The sequence below is a fragment of the Erithacus rubecula genome (assembly GCF_903797595.1).
Source record: "Erithacus rubecula genome assembly, chromosome: 4".
NCBI lineage: Eukaryota > Metazoa > Chordata > Aves > Passeriformes > Muscicapidae > Erithacus > Erithacus rubecula.
The window spans coordinates 37,895,744-37,921,326 of NC_136686.1; the positions used below are offsets into that span (position 1 = coordinate 37,895,744).

Here is a 25,583-nt window from a genome sequence, read left to right on the forward strand (position 1 = left end):
GTCTGACATATCTGCGTACCAGACCCATCTCTGCCATGGGGGTCAAACCCACAAGCAGGAGAGTTCCCTGCCAGCAAAATGAGAAGCTGTTTGTGGGAACACTGTGCTTCTGTCAAAGCAGAGCACAGGAGATATCTGTAGGGTGAAACAAGAGGAGGGGAAGGAGCCAGCTTCTGGAATTTCATGACTATAGCACTTTGTGAAAGAGCCAGGCACCTGAGCCCAGAACTATTAATGTATTTTCATCAAACAAGTATGGAACAAAGTATCCTGATAATATGAGGAATTTGATTTTCTGTGTATCCACAACATTATCTAGGCATCTAAGTTTCTGAGGCGTTTTGGATCTAAGAAGCTTCCAACAGTTACTACAAAAAATGAAAACCAGAGAGCTCAGAGGTCATTTAAATCTACAGTCTTAGCCTCTAACTTCACTTTAATCCCCTCTGAGAGATGCCTGTTCAACTTGTTCATAAAATCCTCCAAAAAGACAGATCACAAGCTTCACAAGAAAATCTGTTGAGGTGCAATGCTCTTAGAAAATATTTTATTTACTGATCTCACATGGAATTACTCTGCAAATGCTGCATGTCCTTGATCTGGATGAACAAATCCAGATGAGATTCATGTCACTGCATATATTTATCAGCTAGCTGCCTCTCTGTCAACCACACACTAAGGCCTGGCTCACAATCATATGAGATAGACATAAATCCTAAGCACTCAAGCTTTGAAAAGTGTGATCTTCAGCCTCCAAGAACACTGGAACCTCTTCTGGAGAGGCACTGTCACCTTCACTTACTGTAGAGACATACAGAAACAATAAATCTCTACATTCCTCTTCCACTAGAAGTAACAGTTTTAACCACCTGGTCACTCACAATGAAGTTTTTGCAAAGGTAACTTGAAAGTGAAACAGATCAGAAGTGAACAATCTAGCTCAGAAGAGTAAAGGAAACCTGAGAGGGGAGAAAACACAATTACTAACAGAAGCCCCCAAACACAAACATACAAAAGCTAAATTAGAAATGAAAACAGAGGTATAAATAGGGGTATATTCAAATAACATTAGGAAAATGTAAATTAAAATTTAATTAAACAATAACTCTGAGGCAGTGGAGTATGTAAAAAGCAATATACTCAAATATATCCATGCAGTGATGCAGAATACAAGTCTTTTGCAAGAGAGCAATGACTGGTGTTTTCAAAGTATTTTGGGACAACTGGACAGCTGCATACTACTGTGTTATTTTACTTTAAAGAAGCAAAGGAATCACTGTACTTGGTCGTACACATGGCCTCTCCTGCACTGGAGGTGAGACATGGTTATCCAAAGGAAAAGGCTCAGCCTGGGAGCAGGCAGAGCTTTGAAACATCAGTTCTGGACTGCAAATGTTCAACCAGCCTCTCTTAAGAGCCAGCCTCCAGGGGCCAATCTCAATACAAACAACAGGGTTGCAAACATTTGGCAAAGGGAAGATATTATTGATCAAAACATATCGAAGGAGAAACCTGGTGTCAGCAACTGATGAAATGTGTTAAAATAACATCCAGTGCTGTGCAAGATAAGCATATTTCACAAGCAAAGGTAGCACAGAGTAGGAAGCAAACAATGGTAATGTAAGATGTCTCTTTGCATTAGGACCATGGCTTTGAAGGATAAAATCCAATGTAATATCACTTTGTGGGGGTTACTTGCTATTTCCACTTGGTGTGGTGCCTACTAGAAACAGAGTGAATGCCTAATGCATATTTTACACACCCTGTGAATGTCAAATGGGACTGAGTTACACTTGCAGATGTAATTTTTATGGTCAATTTGCAGCCGACAAGTTATCTACATGAATATGTATTAGTGCTGAAGTTAACAATTTTGTGCCTCTTTTCATTTTGGTATGTGAGTCCAATCCAGCTGAAAGATATGTATATATTAACTCAGCAATGCCACTTATAGCTCTTTCAGATCTATTTAAGAAGATATTACAGGAGGACAAACCCAGCAGTCTCCACTGTCACTTAGGGAAGAAAACACTCCTTATATTGCTGAAATTTCTTCATGGAGAGTTGACAATTCATAGTAGCTTTTTACTTTTTAAGTAATGGACAATAGTCTGGAAAAGCAGAAAAAATAATTTTCTTTCATAACATTTATGTCTTTAGGTAAACAGGCACTGCTAGTGGCAAGGGACTAAAATAATAAAAACCAGAAGGAAAAATATGTAAGTTTTCATTCATCTTGCCATTTTTGTCTATGAAATTTAAAGCAAGGGAGATGAAACCATGAAGAACTGTAATGCTCTGTGCAGATGTTAAGCAGTCTGAATAGCTGAGGTGTGTCTGCTGCTTCATGGCACAGCTGTGTCTATGTAAATGTGGACTTCAGTAAGTCATGTGTCAGAGCTCACACCAGGAGAGAAACTGCAGTCCCCCAGCAGTGAAGTGAGCAGCAGCCAGCCTTTCTGAGTTCAGCTTCTGCACTTTCTGCCTCCACATAGCTCCTGTTACAAATACTTTTCTTGTCTTTGCCTAGTCTGTTTCTACAAAATGGCATAAAGAGATTTACTGAGACTCTTCTCCTTCCCACCCCAACCTTGGATTTTCTTCTGGATTGCAGAATGCTGCTGGGACCAAGAGTAGCCACTCCTTAAGATGAGAATAAACAATTATGGTCCATAATCAGATGGATTTTTTATGTTCTGTTCTACCTTTCATGCTTGCTCTGGCCCAGCACATATAACTTGGCCCAAATTTTATCTAAATTAGATCATAAGCCCAAACAAAATAACACTGTTCTCATGAGTGTAATTAATACAAATTGCCATAAAAATCATAGCAATTTCACATTGTTTCCACTGTATTTACAACATGGAAAGCATTAACTCACAATGCTCTATTTCATTTGGAAATATATGCATAAATGTAAAGGAATTTCTTGGTGGCTGTACTGAGGAAAGGTTCATTTTGCAGCTGTAGCCTCAATTATGCCTGACATCCATAACTAAATACTTCATTTTCAAGGCTTTTTTCACTGGCAACATTACATTTCCACATAAAATGTGTGACATTCTGCCCTTTTACGGTTTTATGTGAACATAAACTTTACAAATTTGCTTTCTTCCTCTCCCCTTCTGTAACAATTTCTGCCAATGATTAAGAAACCACACTGACATTTATCCTGAAAAACTCTTTGAAAAGAAAGTTTATTCCTTTTCCCACTGTTTTTCAGATCATGAATGCAGGATGAATTAAGAGTATTTAAAAATGCTTAATTAAACATGTGAAAGTTTTCTAGACTTTATATATCAACTGTGATCTAAAGAAAGTAACCTAAGTTCTCACAGAAAAAGGGACTCTGGCCCTGCTCCCATTAGCAGGAAAACCAAGACACATAATATGTGAGGCCACATAAGACCAGGAAAAAGTCTAATAGAACTATGACTGATTCAAAGTCTGAAATGAAGGAAAAATCTTGCCTAGATGATTCTCCTTTTTGCATGATAACCAGAGTTAAGTTAAAATATAGCAATGGAAATGATGTTTTAGACTCACAATCTATGGACAATATGTACCACGTAGGTACTGCATAGTATATTTTGAAATGCTGGTTTGTTTTGTTTTGTTTTTTCCAACAAAGCATTCTCATTCCTTGGAAGTGGTGCACCATTCAACAAAGCACATAGACTAGTACACAGCTGTAAAAAACTCCACCTCAGGCTTCTCAGGTAACCAGAAGATAATCTTGTTCTCAGCATATGGCTCTGGGTGGAAGGCATTCCTTACACTTCATTCAAACTCCCCCCACTGTGACAACACAAAGTAAACTCACACTGGTGTGCTCAAAGAGAAAATCCCCTTTGTCCCACCTTGGTCCATACTTAACTCTCCTCCCTGTGCTGAAGTTATTGATAAGCCATTTCAGCTTGCCCCTAATGATAATCTCACGAAAACCAATCAAACAAAATCACCCCCCGTGCTTCTTCCAAAACCTGTAAGAAAACAGATCCTGGACTCTTACAACATATTATCAGACTAAAATTCTCTTCTTTCTTGTACAACAGCAATAGCAGAAGTCAAAGGTAGCAGAAATAGTCATTACGTTTTGACAAACTGTCACAGAGATGACAATCCAGATTCACGAGCACTCAGAGAACACTCAGTCTAAACCAGGATCAGATGGCAACACCTCTTTCTCAATAAACATTTAAAAATATTGTTGTGAAAAGCAGTGACTTTGTTCCAGGCTATTGTTGTTATTAATTTCAGTTCTGCTGGATGATACCATTACTTAAATGAAAGGTTGTCAACCCTTTCACAACAAAATAATTAATTGCTTTTTAGGAACATGCAATAGTTGGACATTTTCTATCGAAAACAAGACCTAGCATAGGGATCTAGTATTCACAGACATTTTTCTTGTTATTCTTAACAATAAAATAAATACTTTTTTCAGGATAACTGAACTGAAACCCTCTCAGACTGCTCTGAAAGGCTGGTGAATCTCTCCTGCCTGTGCAGGTGCCACATACATCTATGTATCTGCTCAGTCTATTGAACTTTCACCTCTCTTTCCATGCACCCCATTCCCTCTTCAGCACCTTTAACAGTGAATGAGAACTCTGAAATCATCCAGGTTCCTCTTCTTGCAACACATTAAAAAGGCTGTTTTGGGCAAGTATCTTTGCATCTCCTGAGCATTCACTTGTATAACCTCTGCAAATTGAGCTCTCATTCACAGCATTTTACAATTTAGTTTATAATTGTATTTAAAGCTCTTCAAGACAGCTGACTGCAGTAGCATCTTCACTCATAATAACCACCATTCATATTTTTTTAATGTTTGGTCAAAATAATGAGGACATAAAGAGATCAAATGGGCAGAATCTGACAGCAGAAACTTTGAGAAAGAAATCTGGTACAAATGTTTAATGATGAAAGTGATTATTCATTTTAACAGCTTATCCAAGAATGTCGTAAATTTTCTACCAACCAAAGCCACTAAATCAATAAATATTTCCAGCAGATATGCTTTGATTCGTCCACAAGTTATGGAAACTGGTGCAGGATTATTAGGTAAAGTTCTATCATCTCTGTCATGAAGAAGATCACTCAGTCAAAATGATTCTTTTAGATTTCAATTTCTGTGACTTGCAGAGATTTTCTGGGCTGTGGCACCACAGCCAGTTAAAGCTGAACTGAAGCAGAACCAGCATTATGCTTCCTAAAAATGCACTACCTCCTCAGCATCAGGGATCACACTGCTAAACTGTGATTTTCAGGTCTTTAGGACTCCTCAGTGCCACCAAGTCTGTAAATAACAACAGCTGCAGAAAATACTGCAAAAGAATATGAAACACAAAACACCACACATAGACGTGGTCACAGTGATCCATGTATTTGTAACCTCCAGGAGAAACTACTGCAATCTTCCCTGTGTGGGAAGCAAACCACACACATTGTGTCCCCCAAGTAGGGAGCCAAAACCCACATCTGATTGCCAGCCTGGGACACTGTGCACCCATCAACTGGTGGCCCTGCCTGCTGGGCTGAGACCTCTGCCAAAATAACTGTTTGGAGAGCCTGACCTAATTAATACCCCAAAGGACTGGCTCTCACTACCTGTGAAACTGCCTCTTTCTCCATTCCAGTTGAAAGAGGCAAGTTATAAAGGAAGAGCAGAAAGGAAATTCTTCCTCAAAGCTAGTTCCTCTGACCACTGTGCCTACAGGGAACAGCAAGTCTCACCCCTCAACACCTGCAGGGGTCAGTGAACTGGAAGAGGTTTTGTGCATGTCAGAGTAATTCACTCATCCACTGACAACTTTCCAAATTACTACTACCCCTCTGTGTCTGGCTATGAGCACCAGCAGTGCACAGATCATGCAACTCTCCTCCAGGGCATCCCATTACAACTTGTGTGTGGGAAGGCAGACCAGGCTCTCCTGGAGACAACACTCACCATTCCCCTCCATCCCTGCACCCAAGAGTTTTTTGGTTTGGATCAGTGGTTTTCAGCTGAGCACAATAAAGGTCCAGAATCACACAAGGTTGAGCAGTTGGTTACTTATTCCCCAGTGCTGACCACAAGCTGTGGGGCATGAAAACCTCAGAAAGTAACACAATCTGTTTGCATGTCCATGACTTCATTCACTTCTGTCTGCCTCAGTGCACAGAGGAAAATAATAATGTGTTTAAATTTAACTATCCCTTGTACCAAAAGATATTCTTCCTGCCCTATTAAACAAAGAATTGTACTGTACATTAATCCCAATGGAAAAAGGGAACAACCACAGCTGTGAGTATGACTAACAACTGAGCCAGACTGCTACACACAGCAAACTCAGGAAAATCTGTGAAGTTAGCTCTTTTTTCAGGCTACTACTGTGTATCTGAAAGTAAAATTCTATTGAGAAAAACCAGAAATTTCTACTTACTGATACAAGAAATAAGATCATTAAATCTTTCCTTAGGAAAGACAGGATTTTCCAGCCCTCGGAAATAGAGCTTCAGTACTCCAGCAACTGAGTTAATGTCATGGTTACTTTGGTCGTCTGCCAAAGGATTTTCACCTACAAAAGTAAATAAAGTGAATGAAACACACATGCAGGAGCATTCTTGCATGGAACATTACTGAGTGACATTTTGGGTGGTTTTTGTTTTAGTGTGTGGGAGTTGGCAATGCAAGCATTCAAGTAAGATAATAAACACTGATTTAGAAATCCCAGGCTATGATTAAACTAAAAAAAGGCAGCCTAAATAAAGCTTCCTTAAAATTACATAACCAAGTGATCTCTTAGGTCCTGAACTTCCAGCTAGGTATTTATGGACATGTTGTGATTTACAGTTTGTAAAATAGAAAAGCCAAATGCTCTTAATTGAATAGAGTTTTGCAGACTTTTCTTTGGAGCCCTACATACAACAAATGGAGTTAGACCCTGAACTGAAAATGTTAGATGCCTTGAATTGAAAATGTGTCTTCATTCTAAGAAGTTAAAAACATCAGGAATAAGTGCAACCATTTTGTTGAAAACCTAACTGAAACCTCAGCCATGACTGCACTGTTTTATTTATGTAATTTCAAAGTCTCAATCTTTATTTTGAAACACTTTATGTTTTATGTATGGATCTTCAAGGATGATACTACCTAGAAGGAGGAGTTAAGAATAAGCACATATAAAAGCTGCAGAATGGAGGGATGTGGCATCACTTAGCAAGTGAAAACAGCTGCTTTATGTATCTTGTCAAAGAAAATATCAGGTTTAACAAGATATATAACTAATACTGAGGAAAAAAATACTTTGTGCATTTTTTCATGCTTTTAGTCACAAGACTTCTTGCTACAAGGGTTTTGTCATTAGCAGACGATCCGCAGAAGTTTTAATTTTCTGTAGAAATTAAAACAATCCAGCTTTTAAGACTCAAGAAAAAAAGAATGTAACATTTTAAAAAATTGTAGTAAGGATTGATTTAACACAGTTGGAGGATGGCTGGATCCTGGTTTCCTTAGCAGAGCAATCCTAGGCTGGGTATTGCAAGCCACTGATATTGAAAAAGCTGGTTTTACTTCCTGGCATTTTTCATTTAATTCCTCCTCTGGGGCTGAAGTTTCCTTAGGGAATGAAAAACTGAATGACCCTTTTTTAATCCCCTATTTTCCTGGATGGTGATGCAACTTTGACAGAAGGACCAGAAAGCTGAGCACTCGCATTCCAGTAGACCAAACAACAGGACTTCCAAATTTCATTAAGTAGTCTCTTGAATCAAATTAAACACATTACCTTTCTTTTCTGAGGATCTTTAAAATAAAATATACTAAAGCTATTATTTACAGTTTACCATTAACAAAAAAACTAATGTTTACAGTTGATTGAAGAGTCATTCATCTTGTCTAAATGAAATGAGAAAAACCCCAAAGCTCCTAGGACATAATGGGGGAAAACATGCCCATGTCATCATTGTACTTCACATTTAAGCAAGTGATGGTGCAAAGTTTTAGGTGCAGTACACACAGTACAGACAATCTGGCTAAACAGTCAATAAAATAATTAGAATTTAAAAGATTTTTAAATGTCAGGTATTAAGGTGCTCAAATAAATGAAAATCCAATTACCTCTCTCAAATGAATTTTTAATATCATTGACTTCCACCTGGGAACCAGACACTCTAAAAATTCCCTGATGCTGAAGACCTGGAGAAAAGATGGAAGAGAGTGGTGAGAAATAAGATTTATTTTTTAAGATGCTTTAAATCTGTATTTTAAAAACAAAGCTGTGGTGCTAAATGTAATGTAAAAGATATATGAAAAAATCAGGGCAATAATGAAGTGATATCGTATTTTTTCAGAGCTTACCATATAAATTTATAAATCTGATACAGCTTTCCACAATAAGAGGAATGACTTGCCCTGAATCCTGCAAAAACAAGAGTAGAATGAGTGAGCTGCAGATCAGAAAGAGGAAACCACCCTGCTATGGCCTCAGTGTGAAAATACACTTTCTTGGACAATCTAGATGGACATACAGTGCTGGCAAAAAACACCTAAGAGAAAACACCACTTCTAACAGAGCTCCCTTCCCATTTAGGGAGGGAGGGAAAAGAACAGGCTTTATGGTTCTTAAAATAATTTAATTGGAAAATTCAGTTCTCTACCTCTGTCACCATATCTGGCTAACACTGTATGTGACATCTAAGCTCATGCATGCATTTTAGATTTTTGAAGCAAAATGAGTAAAAGCAGTAAATTTGCCTTTTAAAAAGATTATTATTACAAATAATAATTAATGATGAAGATGATCCCTCTGCATCCATTTAAGTGACCTTTCCTCTCCTGGTGAAGAAAATCCTACATGGACCTAATTACACAGGACCCAATTCCTCAAAGGGGTTTTTTAGTTGTTTGGTAAGGTTGCTTTAGTTTTTGGTTTTTTGGTAAAAAGAAGTTTATTACAAACTATTTACGAGGCTTTTCTGGATTTGCTGGACTATCAGAAATATTCTTGGAGCAGAGCCACCAAGTGACATTGCATGGGATACCACAATGTTTCCCTCCTGACTGAGAGCACTGCTATGGGCTCTGCTGGTTTTTGTGCCCTACCACGGGGCAGGTGATGGCCTGGCAGGATGTTCCTGGCTGCTCTAACTGGCTGGTAATCCCTGGGAGCTGAGCTGCAGCTACTTTGAGCTGAGCATGTGGCTCAGCTGCTTCATCTCTACACACACAAGGTTACTGGGAAAGGGAGGTCACAGCCTGTACCTCTCTACCTGCCACTGGCAGAGTCAGGAATCACAGCTCCTGATCTCAGCAGTGATGTAGCAGCAAGTATGTAGCTACATTTTCAGCTACACAAAAATGCTTTAAAAAAGGATAAAAAGCATTTGTGATGGGAGAGGGAGAAGATGACTATACATTAATTTTCAGTGTGTTACTTTTCTTTTTCTTTTAAACTTCTCCTTACTTTCCAAAAGAACCATTGTAAACCTTTTGCTTTTGCATTTTAAAAAATGGATATTTTAATCCAAGCACACCACTGACCACAAGTTATCAAATGCAGATTAAGGACATAAATTATACAATTAAAAATGATTTGGAAAAGTTGGTGCTTATGTTGCAGAAATTACTGGTTCATAAATAATCTTAGGATTTCTTGTCTTGGAAGCTGTAATTTTTCTTTCCAAATGAACTTCCAATATTTAAGTGCTCAGACAACTGACTAATTCATTTGAAAGTTTAGTATAAAATCGGTCTCAGTTATAAAATCATTAATTTAAAAGCACCTTGTAACTTAGAATACACACTTCCTCTTACAAATTAGTACTTCTTTTTAATCTATATTACATTCATGGGAAGTTTATGAAATAAGCTCAAGTAGAAAAAAACCCAAAAAAGTTTGAAAAATAACACACGGTAAAGCAATGAAACATTGCACTTCCTGAGGCAACCTAACCCCTAATCTTACGTGTACTCTGTGCTGTTTCAGTGGGGCTTACAAAACACTGTTATCACTAACTATGCAATTAAAATTGTGGCTTGTTTGTCTTTTAATTTAAAACCCAGCAAAGACTGGTTAGCCAAGAACCAGTAGTGCCTGGATTAGCATTTCCTCTTTGATTTGTGTCATGGTTTGGTAGCAGCTAAATAAAAAACCCCTTGGAACAGGTCAGTTGTTAAACCCAGGAACACCATCACCTTCACCAACACTGAGCAGCCCAGCTCTCCAGAAAAGCAGAGTATTAGAAAAAATGCACAACATGCACCCACATCTCCTGTTAGTACAATGGTTCATGCAAAGAATGTAAAGCCTAGGAAAAGATAGTGTTTGCAGTAAGAAATTACAAAAAATCTCAAAACCCAAATCGTTTTCATACTTGGCTTTGGAGAATCTGTTCAGAACCACATAAAACTATTTACTTAAGTAATACCCTGAAATAATCTAAACAGCTTTGCCTTTTGGATCCAATCAAAGGAAAATAATTTGAAGTAACAATCTGTGTTGGTGAGTGGCAATAACAGTGTCCCTACTGCTACAGTGAATTTAATCTGATGTGTGCAGTCAGTGAATGCATGTTTGTGACTAGTTATAATTTCTTATGATGCAAAATTCTAACAAAAAGCAGTTTGGCCTGATACTGATAGCTGTGCCTGTCAAAATAACTCATCCCTATCAGGAATGACATGGTCTTTGGGCAGAGATGCTGTCCTAAGGTAGCTCCCACATTGGAGCATATGGCAAATCTGTCATAAGGCTGCCAGCTTTTTTGCCCTCTTTCCTTCTGAAAGACTCATTATGTACAACTCCCCATTGCATGTAAGCCCTATCAGCCACACTGCAATGTATTATAACCCTTTTATCTGTGGGGGAAAACTATGGAGTACCATTTCTCCTGATTTGCTTATTCCTTCTTTTGTCTAGGGGCTTTCATTGTGAGAATTTCTGCTTCCTTGCTTACTTTCACCCTTAAGAAAGAAACTGCTCATGATACTCATCTATTTTATCATGTGATGATTTCTCCAAGTCTTTGCATTTCAGGGCACCTCCTGTGTAACAATAAAAATAATAGTAACAATTTTCCCTTTAGTTGTGCGGAGGATGACTGAAAGCTTGATTCAAAGACAGCTAAATCAGTAGAGTGCCACTGAGCACAGAATTTGTTCTGCAAAATGTTTGCCACTGGCTGCACTGAAAAAGGAAAAAAAAAAAAATCCCTGTAACATTCAAACCAAATTCACAGAGCTCGCAGTCAAGAATTTTACTCACTGCATTAATAAATGTTTTTTTACAATTTTTAAAAATTTCTTTCCTGTAGCTGTGTCAGCTAGCATCCAGAGACACAAACTGTGATATGGGTGGGTCTTTGAAAATGAGTAAGAAAATATCCATCATTTAAGACTATAATCCCTCCAGAGTTCTGCTCTGGTTTAGTTTTGCCTGCTGCATTTGTACACTCATTTCTTAATGCAAACTTCTACCTCCAGGTCTATGAAAGACCTGATTTTGAGGCAGGCAGGAATGCAACCCGAGAGCGAGGCAGAGCTGGTTCTCTTGTCACCAGAACTATACCTGATGTCTCGTGTGAGAGTTCCTTCGGCCTCGGCTAGAAGCGTTATTAGAAATAAAAGTAGGAGAAAGAAGAAGATAGTAAATACAGCAAAGATACAAGATCCAGAATAGCGGTGATCACAATTTCAAACAATATAATAAATTCCTAAAGTCATAGGAAATCAAAATCTGGATATCAAACCCAGGGAAATACTGCTTCTCCACAGACCTTGAACACTGGATGTTATGAAAATAGCAAACAGGAAATTGTGGCGAGTTGTGGGATGCACCACTACATCCTATCTTCCACATGAAGCTAAGTTTCCTATTAAAAGCAGGCTGACAATACTATTCCTACTTGATTAACACAACTGTAGGGAGGCTAATGTGAGAAACGCATCCCCCTCTTTCCCTTTGACTTCAGGAAGTATTATATTGATCAACCGGGAAAGAAGAGCCCCCGGACACACTCAGACATAATGATCTGCCTCAGCTTTTGTGAGCTGGTGACCATTATAGCAAGAAGTGTGGAGATCAGCCACTGGGGTGGCTAGTGCCAGTACCTTGATGAACGACTCCAAATCACCATTAAACAACTTAGCACTACACTGTGATCGGGGTCGGGGCTTCCTGTGTTTCTGGGGCTTAGGGGGAAGATTTGGAGGCCTAAGGGAAGGGAATATGATTACTGAGCAAGGTAGAATTAAGTAATGCAATAAAATGATATGTCTGTAAGCTCATGGCAAAACAACAGAATATTGTTAAAGGGAGTAATAAACACAGTACTTATCAAATAAAGACTTTTCATCAAATTTAAGTGTAACACATTAAAGAGTGGAGAATTCCCCATCAAAAATTACTTATGGACAAATAATGACATTCTTTACAAATCCCTATTTCGCAGTTTTACCATATAAATTTATTCCAAACACTGCACAATTGGAATTGCCTTTTTTGTTGTGGTCATGCATAAAATGTGCAGCAACCACTGGAATTCAGTCTGCCATAGCAGAACACAGAGCACTCAACACACCTCTTATCAAGCAGAAAAGTTGCTTCATTTGAGAAACTTCAAATGCAAATTAAAGCTGCTCAGCACACTCCTAAGATGCTTCAAAACCAAACTGTCGGCATTTTCAACTAGAGCCAGGAAGGTTAAACAGCTTTAGCCTTGCACATCCAACCATCAACAACTTCAGTCACAAAAAGCAACACCTTGCTAATTAGCTAGTGGAATTAAAAGTGTATCAAATTGAGCAAATAAATGAAACCAGCATAACACATAAAGAAGTAAAGGAAGAACACACAAAACTTTGGTCTGCAAAATTTTACCTAATGTGTTACACGAGGTGACTACAACTGAAAGAGATTACAGGAAATAAAAACCCTTCTCTAGGTCACAAACTACTTTGTGAATGTCAGGCCAACAGCTACATGCCAACAGCTTCCTTAGTTCCCATGTGCCAGCAGTTTCTATAGGTTTTTTTGGACTTAGCAAAAGGAGGTTTTTCTCATTAGACATAAACTTGTTGATTTCCATGCATTCCCAGAATGGTAGCACCTGGAGGCAGAGTTAAAGGTACAGTTGTCAGAATGAATATTAGCAATTGGGAAGAATGCTCTGATTTGTAACCACTTTTCAACTGAGGTCATGTAAGGAAAGTAGTTGAGTAAGTCCAACTTTACAGTTAGCAAAGAACATGGAGTGGTGGAAAAAAATGTGGTGTAAAGTCTGTAGAGATGTCCTGGGAACACTGAAAGATGGTTCTTTGAGGCACTGGGCAAGGATGTATTGCATGGAAAGGGCAGGGGAGAATGAGACCAAGAAAGCTGGGATGGGTGTTTGTGCTTTAGCAGAGCACACTGCCTGTAGCAGTGATAAATCCAAACAGCAGCTGCAAATCCAAGCAGTTGCCATGGCCCACTCCTTGTCTCTGGGGGCTGCAGAGCTTATCTGGGTTTATATCTGGAGGCAGCTTCAAAGGTGTGGCATTACACAACTGAGAAAGTATGTGCAGTACAAAGATGGGAGATCTAACACTGAATCCCTTCTCTTCTGTGGATATATTGAGCCATTTAAGTATGGAACACATGGATGCTAGGGAAGGCAGGTATTTGTGTCCAGAGCTAGGTTATCAAAGACACAGCCCATTGCCCAAACTGATCTTCCTACCAGGTTCTTTTCAACAGTGTATCCTGACCAAGTGAATTACAAACTATGAGAGTCAAGGTATCTCTGACAACTGAAAATATATTTCTTTTCAGGCACTAAAGTGCCCCCTGCAACTTCCAAATTTGATGTGTGATTCACAAATATTTTAAGGATCTCCCAGCTTGTCCCACCCTTGACACCAGCCAAAGCAGCTCACAAAAATGAGGAAGATGAACAGTGTGATCCTTTACTCATCAGCATGCTGAAACAGAAATGCTGAATGTTAAAACACACATAATTTAGGTAACAACAGCAACAAGCCTTACAAAATTATTCTAAAATTTGTAAAATCTAGGATTTTACCTATTTTTTAATTCTAAACCAAGTCAGTTAAAAATATCTTACCTTGTTGTCATGTATTCAGCCCTGTGACCTAGAAAATTCAATAAACAGGAAACAATGATTTGTAGGTTTTAGGTTGAATTTTTTGTATCTAAATTATACTAAGCAAATTATTTTTGGCATTAACTTTCTTACTACCAGCAAAAGATACACAACTATACAACAAAGGGCATGTAGTTACCTACTATCTCCACAGTTCCACTTAAACACAACCCATGTTATGGAGCAACTTTAAACAAACCTACCCAAAGATAGAGAGTCACTTGATACTGTAAATAATTTCAAGTAAAATTTCAAACAATGTCTATTGTTGGTGCTCATATGTTTCAGTGGCTAAATCAGTATGGAAATAGAGCTGTGCCAAAATTAGATTACATCTCCCCCACTGCCTTGTGCCTAAACCTTCTCAGTGCTGAAAATGCAGGGCTCTAGACACAAGTAGTTATTAGAAGACTCCTTACTCTCTTTTCTCTTTGTATTGCAGGAAAAAAGTATAACACTATCACTGAAAAACCATAGAGGACTGCAGGGAATTGTAAAGAAGCAAATATCATATTCCAGAAAGGCTCCTTTGCAGATGAAGAGACCAATAAATCAGGCATGACTGACTAATCATAATGAAAAGCAAAATAATGAAACAGGACAAAGATTATGGTATGGTAAGTTCCAATGAGCCCAGCATTGCCAAAGGGAAATTGTGCCCTATAAATTTACTAAAAATCTTTGAACATGTCAATAAAATACTGGTTAACAAAGAATCAGTTCAATTAATTAACTTAAGCTTTCAAAAGCCACTGGTAACTTCCTTCACAAGAGGTGACTAAAGAAACTAAACAGCCATAGACAGAGTGGCAAAATATTCTCACTGATCAAAAACTAGTAAAGAAAAGGAAAACCCAGTGGACTTCCAATGGTCTTTTTTTCATCATGGCAAAAAATGTAACAGCCATTTACTCAAGCCTCTCCATTAGCACCATTAATGCAATCCATAAGGCATTTATTAATATATTGAGAGATCACAGCAGCTAAGGAGCCAGAGCACTGTGCAGATAACTGAAATACTTTTGTATCAAATCCTGACAAAACTATGAAGCCCTTTAAAGGGGTTAAGTGACACACAGTGGAAACAAAATTCACTATCAATGGGTTCAAGTAAGGTATTAGGGGAAAATTAAACACCCATGCCAGTGAACAGAACTATGGATAGAACCTCTGAAAACCACTCTGAACTCCGCTTGGGCTAGGTGAAGCTTCCCAATTCAAAAGTGACATCAAGCCAGCTTTTCAGACTCCAGGAAGCATGAATAACAGTGATATGAAAAAAAAAATAGTATTATGTGCCAGTGCTCAGATGCATGCAAAGTATTGCACAGTACTGAAGACCCTAGTCTGAAAATACATTTTGCAGTACTAGAAGAGTGTGGTTCCCCTCAAAGCAGCACAAAGAAAAAGCTCTGGGAACAATTTCTGACAGCAAGACGTGTGAATCTTGTTGGCATCTATTTTAGATAAGTGAAAAAGAGAGATGAAAGAAGACCATGAAAAATAGCCTATGAGAGAAAAAGAGTAAGCCAGGGACTTCTCCCTGCTCAGGTTACTCAAGAAATTCACTGAGACCAAGAATCCCAATAATAAATGTTAGTAAAACAGAAGATGTTACAAATGCTGTGCCTGGGGGATTTTAAACAAATCTTTAAGTTTAGGGCAAAAAGTGTCTGGGCCTTAGGGGCAATTTCTGCTACAGCTCCTTGCTTTCTTTCTTACATTTCCCTTTGCTTTGTTAATTTCTTCTTTCAAGAGATGACCTTTGGATCAGGACTAATATGAGCATCAGTGTGCTTCCTCTGTTTAGTATCAATTTCATTTGAGTGTGTCTTATTTACTTTCCGAGTCTGTAGATGCAGATTCAGCACAGAGCACTTAATCTATCATCCTGTGCAGATCATGAATATGTATCTGGTCTGTTCATAAACAGCAAGACTGTAGTAGGCAGGTGATGAACAAGAATAAAAGCCAAATGCTGTTAACACTGTGAACACCAGACAGGAACCTGGATCTATTCAGCCTACATATTTACACTGTATAGTTTTGAATAAAATCAAGAAAGGATGCCAAAGGAAAACTTGCAGTTGGGACAATCCTCTCCTTCTCCCTGCATTCTCCCTAGCTTTATTTAACACAAGACACTGTTACTTGTCTGCAGTCTTGCTGATATGTAAGTTTCCAGAAAAGGCAGTTTGAGGGGAGCAGTTCATGTCCTACAAATTCATTTCTATATTAATTACAGCAATAACATTCATAATTCCCCTTTCAATCTTCCTCATTCAATAAACTTTCAGAATCCAGATCCTCCATCCCAGGCATGGGCATTTTAATGCAGGACATGCCTCAACTAAAAGGAGTATGTTCTGCAAAAACTAGAACTTTTTAACCTGTACAAATGATGGGTTTCACTCCAAATATCAGCTTTGATGTAAATGTGTCTATTTGAGGTACTATTTGTATGTGCCATGCTATGCTGCTGGGACAACAAAAATGTGCAAAACCACTGTGGGGAACACAGATTAACTACGTGGGGGTTACAGATGGTGGGTAGAAGGGAAGTCTTCAAACAGAATAGTCCAAGCATGCCTCAGCATGGCACAATGGCCAAAGCCTAATGGTAATTTATCACTTTGGTCACCCTGCTGAGAAGTTTTTCTTCAGGTTTCCTTTCAAGCAATTCTTTCATTACTTTTTTCCAACATGGTTTATGCAGCAGATTCTGTTGCCTTTTATCTCCCTCCCTTTCACTGTATTTTTCCAAATACATTTTCAATGAGCTTCCAGAAGAAAAATGTTCTCTTTTTTTCGACTAAAGTCAGCTGCACACTGCTCTGTGTGAATAAACTGTTCACCACACACATTCAAAATAAGAATCTATTAAATGAAAACTTCCATGAGAAAGAAGGTAATATAGGTAGCTGTCTACATCTTCTGCAGTTCAATTTTGAAAGAAAATGCTGCTTATATCCTACACCCAGCCTCAGTCACTCCCTGGACAGGGGCTTTGTTTGGGTTATAGCCAGTGAACTGCTAATAGCTGTTCAGACACCTCCATAGGATTTGGGGATCTGGGCTTTTGTGTTACAAGCAAGAAGAGATGTGATTAACAACAGATACTTGGCAGTAAAAATAAAATAAGTTGACACATCTGTCAAAGTCATTCTTTTAGCAAACGGGTTTCCTTTCTTGAGTTTAACCTTTAAATCAGAGTCTTTAACCTCCAGGAGAAGATTTTTATTATTTGTGGTGTAATCTCACTTCTTCTCAAGTCTGTTCCACTCTGTGTGTCTCGTCCCCAAGGTTTGTACTGCAATTCCCCTTTTCCCTTCAGTGCATGAGGAAGTGTAGGGAGGGCTGGTAAGAGATAGGCTGAAGCTGTGCATAGTATGTGACTCATTGCTGCCTTAATTTAGTTTTACTTCATTTGATCTTTACTTCTGCTGACTTGGTTCAGATTTTAAGATGTACTTCTTAAAACTGTGGAGAGTGTTCAGGAAAATGGATAATTCTCTGCTATTCTAATTTATAATGGAGTAATTTTATGTGCAATAATGATAATCAACAGGTATAGAGCTACTCATGAAGTTTTCATTCACTTAAGTTTACAATATGCAAATACTTCATAAAAAACAGCATTAAATTAAGTCTGTAAGAAACTCACTACTGACATTAGTGAGGTCAGGATTTCACCTTTTACTTTTGATAAATATTCCACTGAGCTCTTAGGCTGCAATAAGAACATTAGTGTTCATGCATTAGAAATGCTGCACTAGTGAGGTCATTGTAGAAGATGCATCTTGGATAATTCCGTGTGCTTTAAAAAGATCACTCTATCCCAAAGTCTTAAAACACCTCAAGTCAACAGAAGTTGGATGTCAGGATGTAGAAACAGTACATTTGCCATAGCTCTTAAATCAACCTGCACTGTGTCACTCTCCTTTCAGGCACGAGATTTTTCATTCAATAGTTCTGTTGCCAAATAGAGTCGTTTATCTAAACTCCTGTGCAGTGGAAATAAGTATGTGTTGAAGAAATAAAAGCAATTTTTTGTGTGTACTCTTACCACTGCACCAAAACTATGACTGGTAAAAATCAAATCTATGTTTACTGGACAATTAAGCTTGGAAGTTTTGTACTTTTTTCCTGTGTGTCTTTGGCATTTCAGTAGGTTCACTGTACAGTTTGGAATCACTTTTCAGTTTATCGTGTGATATTTACCTTCTCCGAGTGTCCTCTGCAGCAAGTCATGTTTTGCTTGAAGTTTTGTGATGAGATTGCTACCTTCCAGATATTCTCTGAATTTCTGTAGAGATGCAGATCAATCTATTACTATGCATGACACATAAATTCCAGGAACTTCTGGATAATGTTTACTTCAGGTGTTTGGTCTGCATCACATGAATGAGGAAGCAACCAACATACCATGAAATAGAATTGCTCTGTTTCCTGCTGGTTAGCTCTTCTTTTTGCAATGCTAGGCTTACTCAGGTATGTCTCAGAGACTGTTGACTTCACAGACTCTGTCGAGCGACTGTGCTGGAAACACTCTGACACATCATAATCTTCAATGGTGACCATATCTTGTATTGTCTGCAGGGTAGCCTCTGTTGTTTTCTTAACCTGGTGTTAAAAAGCAGAGTTTGCCAAATGCCAGATAATATATATGGTCTTACAAGTAGATATAGGAACAGCTTAGACAGAAAGCTCATTACTCACAGTAACTCTTTGGCACACTCCCCCAAACTGGTGTGAAAATGTGAAAAGTCAGGTGTTCTATAACAGATAACTATGTAACAGGTATCCTATATAGTTCTTTGCTTTATCATGGTCTAACACAAACACAAGTGTAATGAACCCTTGTGTTGGCTTTGTAGTGCACTCAAGCATTTGTTTGAAATTAGAATTGAAGTGTGACATGATTTGATTAAGGTCCCCTAATCTGGAAGGCAATAGAGATGACACAGTACTCTGGAGGGTCAGCTCTCCTAAATGTGCTCAGTGTGTTATACTGAATATGTACATCCAGGGGTCTGGATCTGGCCAGAACAATGAGAAAAAATATCTGTGACCCCATACTGTGCAGTGCTATGATGAGGGGCACAGTGAAGTTTAGACTGCAGAAGTGCAGTACATCATTGACAGAGAGCACTAGAGAAAGAACAATTTACACCAGATTCCCAGCCCTTCCTATGACCTACAGAGCACCACTGCTCATACTGGAAAGCCAGGCATGGATGCTGTGGACAAGGGATGCAGTTTCCACAGTGCAATAAAGTAACTGGTAAGATTCACAAGGATGTGATTTACTTCCCAGTTCTGCTTCAGATGGAGTCTCTAGCAGGGTCAACCAAATCACTGACACTTCTACACACATCTCCAATATAGGCAAATATTCCTTCCATGCCTGTCAAACATGGTTTCTCCCCCTATGACCTGCACTTCATTGCACTTCCATTTCCTTCCATCTTTGTTACCTTGAGAGATTTTCTGAATGCAAGTATTTTTGGTTTTTTAAAGACTACTGTACATGTCTCATTGACATACAAACTAAAATGAGAAAAACTGGCATCCTGAAAACTTATCCAGTAAAGTACATGAAAAAATTAAATTATTTCTATGTTTTCTTTTAGGAACAGGTTCTCATGTAAACTGAAGGACTTGAACATTGCCTTAACTGTGATAAAAGTACACTTTATTTCCACTGCCAGAGCAGGGGAAAGAGAACAGCATAGTTTTTTCCATATTTTACAAAAAAATGCATTTTATTTTGCTAGGTGAGCTGTTCCCATCATAGGCATTCATAAGTCATGTTTATAAATAGCTGTAGCTGAGAGCATAAGAGATCTTGACTCAGCTACCACAGTATACAGTTTAAATTCCTTTGTACTACAGAAGTAGCAAGTTGAGGACTGGATGGAAGGTGGTCATAGAAGATAATAACTGTTCTCACAGGCTTTCTGTTCACATTAATTTAAAAATATGTGCACTAAAAAGTTTACACTGAAGCATCTGCAAAACATGGGACTCAGTAATGTGAATGCATGGACAGGTAAAAGACAAAGTTTCCAAACCTCTGTAAAGCAGGTGAGGATCTACCTTAGCATATGTGCCACAATTTGATTTTTAAAATAAAAACCACTTACATAGACTGGAGCCACTTCAGGGTCATTTACATGCTTTTGGCAAGGTAGACAACACTGCACCTTCCTGAAAACTATGTTCAATGCTTGTAGACATAGATCTTACCTCCTCATTTTCAATTTTGAGTGTAGCCAATCGTGACTGTAGCTGTTGATACCTAAGCATGAGCTCTGCTTGCACAGTTTGCTGGGCAGTGACCTGGCAAACCTAACAAAGAATCAAAAAGAGATGTAAGATGCAAGTAATCAAATAAAACCCCCAGTCAATAGTCTTCAGCTGTTCTCCTTAAAACTAGGTGAATTCCTACCAAAGCTTCCTTAATAAAGCAGACAATAAAATGTACCCATCTAAATTTAAAGTATTTATGTGCTATAAGGTGTGTAAGTATGTACCACAGCTTATGAATAAAAAGCACAGCCTTTTTGTATGTGTGCTTTTTGCTGCTTTTGTACCACACTGAAATGCAAACCCTGGAGTTACCTTCAGAAAATAAGATGTGCATGAGTGATTTTGAATTTTGCTTTTCTACTGGCCTTTGGTATAGCAGAACAAGGTACAGCTGAGGTACCAGTATGCCTGAAATCTCCAGATCATAAAATGGGGGAAGAGGAAGGGGAAAAGACTGCATTGCAGCATGAAAAATTTGGAGTGGCTCTGTAGCTGCTCTCAAATAGCACCCACAGACTCTGTTATGAGTGATGCAGGTTGAGAACTTTGAAGCAACAGACAGTGCTGCAATTTTTGCAAATTGTTATTGCTGTTCTACTGACTTTTGGGTACCTTTTACCAAACTCTTTGTAACAGGGTTTTGGTAAATGATAAATTCTCTATCCTGGTATACAGAACAGACACTGTGGGGATACTTGTCAGCATACAGACCTCATCACCCATATGAGACTGGAACTCAAATTTCATTGGTGGACAAAAAGCAGTGGGGTACATTTCCATGAATCTCTGCTTGTCACTGCGTGGCTCCAAGCTGTCAACTGCATTTTCAATGATGTCTAATCCCTCATGCCTGGAAGTTTCAAGGTTATATTCTGCAGAAAGGTATGTTCTTAGGGCTCTGTTCAGACTAGCATGGTATCCAAGATCACAACACTAAAAAAACAACAAAGGGAAAAGAAAGCAAATTTAAAAGGAGGAACGCCATTCCAATATCACAATACTGACACCATCACTAAAATTCTCCATCCTGAAATTTTTCTATCTTTGATGTATTTTACAAAATATCTTCTAAATTAAAATACACCACTGGGATCAAGACAGTAAGTATTTAGTATCCTCAATCTGTTGCAAAGATTAATGGACAGTTTTAGTATAGAAGCATACATGTGTGACAGTTTGCTTATCAGATATGGAAGTGCAGGCACTGTTTATATCAATAAAGTCTAGGACTCCACACACAACTGGGCTTTTCAGCATCAATAGCATCTGTGAGCCCTGAATCACCTATTTAAATACAACCTAAAATAACTATCATCTAAGCTAAAGACAGAAGCAAAGTGAACTTGAAGCAATTCCTGCTTACCATGCCTGTGCCCAAAGAAAAACTTCCACAAATACCTTGAGCATAAGCAATCCATCTAAAATGCTTTTTGATACAACAGGAAGGGCTTAACATCTTTTCTCCTGATCATGAAAATGTATTTAATGTAAACACCTTATTTTCCATGTTCATATAGAGCCAGCAATGTTACTAAATGCAGGAAGTCATAATTTATGTTTTTTTTTTTTCTATGAAATGGAATGTAATTGAAACCTAATTGGTAAAACATAAAGTCGTGTTTGTTCTTGAATTTTAAACACCCTCAGTTGCAATATTCATGTTTCATTAATATTTTAGAGAACAGCTGAATATATTTTAAAAATGTCACAGCAGTACCATATCAACTGATGGTTTCCTTACAGTGTAGAGTAAATACCCCCAGTTTCTGCTCAGTGAGCCTCCAGGTAAGGGGGAATGTCACCTCAACAGTGGCACATCAGTTTGCTAACAGCTGCAGTACAAAGCAGCTCTATGCTGAGATCTGTCCCAAGCAGAGGCCAATGCCTGGCCAGAGCAGTCAGAGCACTCTGCTCCAGGGTATCCCTCAGTCCCCAGCCACTCCTCATCAGTGCCCACCCACAGCCTGAAGCCATCCATCCCTGCAGGACTCCAAGCTAACTATGGAGCTGGGTAAAGAAGCAATTTGGATTCAGTCCATTGTACCCTATCTGCATACATGCACTATATGAGTACCTCCCTCAAAACTATTACAAACCCCACAGGACTCATGAGATCACATTCCCCTGCCTTTCCTCTTATTTATTTGAAAAAGGAGAGAAATAGATGGGGGGGAAACGACAGACATACTAAACACTATAGTAAACACTATAGCAAAAGAGCTTTCAACCTATTTACCATACCAAAACCTTTGTGTAGAAGGGAATGAAACAGTTCACTAATGAATAGAAGAGAATGAAATACTTCACACCATGACTTAGGTAAGGTAATGACTAGTGATCAAGCTGCTCTCTGAAATCTAAAACAGAGCTGTTTTATTCTCAACAAAGCTTCCAGAAAGACTAAGTTTTCACTCCTAGCAACTACTCCAGGTAGTAACTGCAGATGGGACAGTGGCTCTCCGAAAAACCAGATGCTGAACCATTCAAAGAAAACGAAAAAGATGTCACGTTCAATCAAACACACATATGTTAACCTCCCTCTTTTGCATTTATAAAATGGAATATTGTGTTACTAAAACAGCCACACTTTTATACTAAAGTGTATCCATATTTCAAAGAACACCAGCCTCAAAAATACTGTTTCTAAAAGAAAAGTCTCTTGGTGTTTTTCTCTTGTTCTATGTCAAATCAGATCTCATATTTAATTCACTATCTTGGATGAAAAAGACAGACTAAAAGTGCTGATGAGAAAGTGAATTGGGACAGCTGTTTTATTTCATGTGCATTAGTTTCAGAGAGACCTCATGGAAGATTAAACTGAAAAGGAATTAGGAACAGAGGGCAATGCCAGGTTTAGCATTGCCAACTACCCATGTGTTACAAAACTACAGCCTGAATTTTGGCTCTAGTGGATTAATCTGAGTATTACTAGAAAGCCTATTGATTTACAATTAGAGCTGTGTGGGTTTCTGATGCAGCTTTTTTGCAAGCTGGAATATAAGTCTGCAGCCTTTATGCTGTGACACAACTTCATTATTTAACCCTTAATCTACTCAGTCAGTATCACCATGATCATCTTTGGCAAGTGATGACAGCTGAACAAGGCAACAAATACGGCCTCTCAGATGAGAAGAGGATTTTTCAACTGAAGCAGAATATCCTGCCAGGCTAAGGCATTTTCTTGCAATGCCAGTGTCAGCAGAGAAAACAAAAATTAAATGCAGATCCTGAACTAATGCCTTATCACAGTATCTCTTTGAATGGAATTAAAAACATCTGAATTGAATTTTTGCTTAAGCAAAAATAGAATTTGTATGAAGGAAGTTATTTTTCAAAAGCAAAACTAAACACTCAGACATCATAACTCTTACCTCTGCCAGACCACAGCTCATTTTCGCCAAAATCTGGAGATTCATAACTAGGACACAGCTCTGTCATAGTATCAACTCTTGGCTACCCAGAAAGAAATGTACTGTTTTAATTTGCTGTAAAGATGGTTTTGATATGAGAGTTGTCTCTAATGGGGACAGCACTTCTGGTATTTGTTCATTACTGAGGTCAGAAGTTTAAGGCATTTCCACTAAACTGCCACCAGGACCACTTTGCCTCTGACCACGCTTGGAAAAATTAATCATCAACCTTTCTGATGTTGCCAAAAAGTATGTATGTGTGCAGATACACACACATGCACATATACTTGCCTGATTTTCAGGAAAAATCTGCAGATTTGTGAAAGACTTCCACAGCTCAAGTGAGCAACCCCACTGCTAGCCAAAACAAACATGAGTGTTAAAGGTTCACTTGTCAGCACTGAGGGTACAGCCTGGGTGGTTATCTACCCACAGATCTGCTACCTGCCTATGGACTAGAGATGAGATGGCACCTGGTGCACTAAGACATGAAGATGAAAAATAACAGAATGAAGTCAGAGTCTATGAGTTTGTTTGCATTTCTGGATGGATAAAGACTTTTGGTTGGGCAAAATGAAGGGAGATGAGGGATGCATTTGAGATATGTGTGAAAAATTAACTTTGTAATTTGCATTTTATTCTTGTTTGAAATTAAATCTGAAGTAGTCTCAAGAGCATTTACTGCCTTTATTGTACCCCAGAGTATATTTAGACTTGAATAAAACAAACTGCAGTGTTTAGCACAGAGCTTCAACCAAACCAAGCTGCTCTTATTTCATTTAATTTTGTTTCAAGAATAGTAATAAAATTCTAATGTCAATGGAGAGAGGAATTAATAAAAAAAGCCTTAATCTCTGAATAAGGCACTTTCTAAGTATTCTGTTACACAGACATCCTCATTCAAATCGAAGGTATCTAAGGGTACATCCCATATTTATGAGGACTTATGTAACACAGATTGTGAGCTGCATACATTTTACCCTAGTTTTAAACTTGGTTTTATGAATGATTAATAAAGAACCTTTACAGCATAAATCAAGTTCACAATAGCTAAATGTTCCTTAACTTCTTAACGATTCAAAGCATGCATACTGCAATTAGAGATTCAGAAACTTCACTTTAAGAAAGACCAACACATTAATATTTTATTTATTTCAGCAGCAGAACTAAAGTAAAGTTGTTTTCATCACTCTTTCCTAGTATTTATCTTCAGATCAGAAAAAGGCACAGTAAATCTGAAAAAGGGTCCTTACCTTCCTCTTATACTCAGACAAATTTAATGAATGCAAATGAGTAAAAGTTTGTGGCACAAGGACAGATGCTGGCAGTAACAGCCAGATTAGCAGCAGTGTATAGTCTGTTGTTCCTTTGAAACTCAAAATGTTTAAAATAATTCTGCATACTAGGTAAAGCTTATTTAATTCCGCTAGTCTTTACTGTTTTTCACAAGTACAAATAAGAAAATAATTAATTCTGTCCTCCACTTGAACTAGATCCCACTCTAGTCAGCAGAGAAGAAATATTTAACAGAAAATTCAAATTCCTCTAGTACAATATGCAGAGGACAGAAATACACTGTGCATATCAAATCCTGTTTATCTCTCTGCTTCTTTGCAAATGTTGGTCTCATCCCTCAGCTCACTAAATGCATTAAACCATCCAGCTAGGACTCCAGCAATATCACATATTATAAACATCCAGCTTTTATCACATGAGTTTAAAATGAGCAAC

At 38.2% G+C, this 25,583-nt stretch overlaps 1 protein-coding gene across 2 annotated transcripts in view; it reads right to left on the reverse strand.

Moving 5' to 3' along the window:
- The window catches only part of SRGAP1 (SLIT-ROBO Rho GTPase activating protein 1), a 138,199-nt gene that overhangs the window by 21,097 nt on the left and 91,519 nt on the right, over positions 1–25,583 (reverse strand). Inside the window, exons 7-15 of one of the 2 annotated variants that reach the window (XM_079303560.1) lie at positions 21,154–21,375; positions 20,380–20,481; positions 18,556–18,753; positions 18,352–18,436; positions 14,092–14,119; positions 11,556–11,589; positions 8,348–8,408; positions 8,108–8,185; positions 6,432–6,566 (exon numbers count right to left, since the gene is read on the reverse strand). In XM_079303560.1, coding sequence (XP_079159686.1) covers positions 6,432–6,566; positions 8,108–8,185; positions 8,348–8,408; positions 11,556–11,589; positions 14,092–14,119; positions 18,352–18,436; positions 18,556–18,753; positions 20,380–20,481; positions 21,154–21,375 — 943 coding nt within the window. Of the gene's footprint in view, positions 1–6,431; positions 6,567–8,107; positions 8,186–8,347; positions 8,409–11,555; positions 11,590–12,097; positions 12,201–14,091; positions 14,120–18,351; positions 18,437–18,555; positions 18,754–20,379; positions 20,482–21,153; positions 21,376–25,583 lie in introns of both variants that reach the window. The other variant, XM_079303559.1, reaches the window with a different exon arrangement.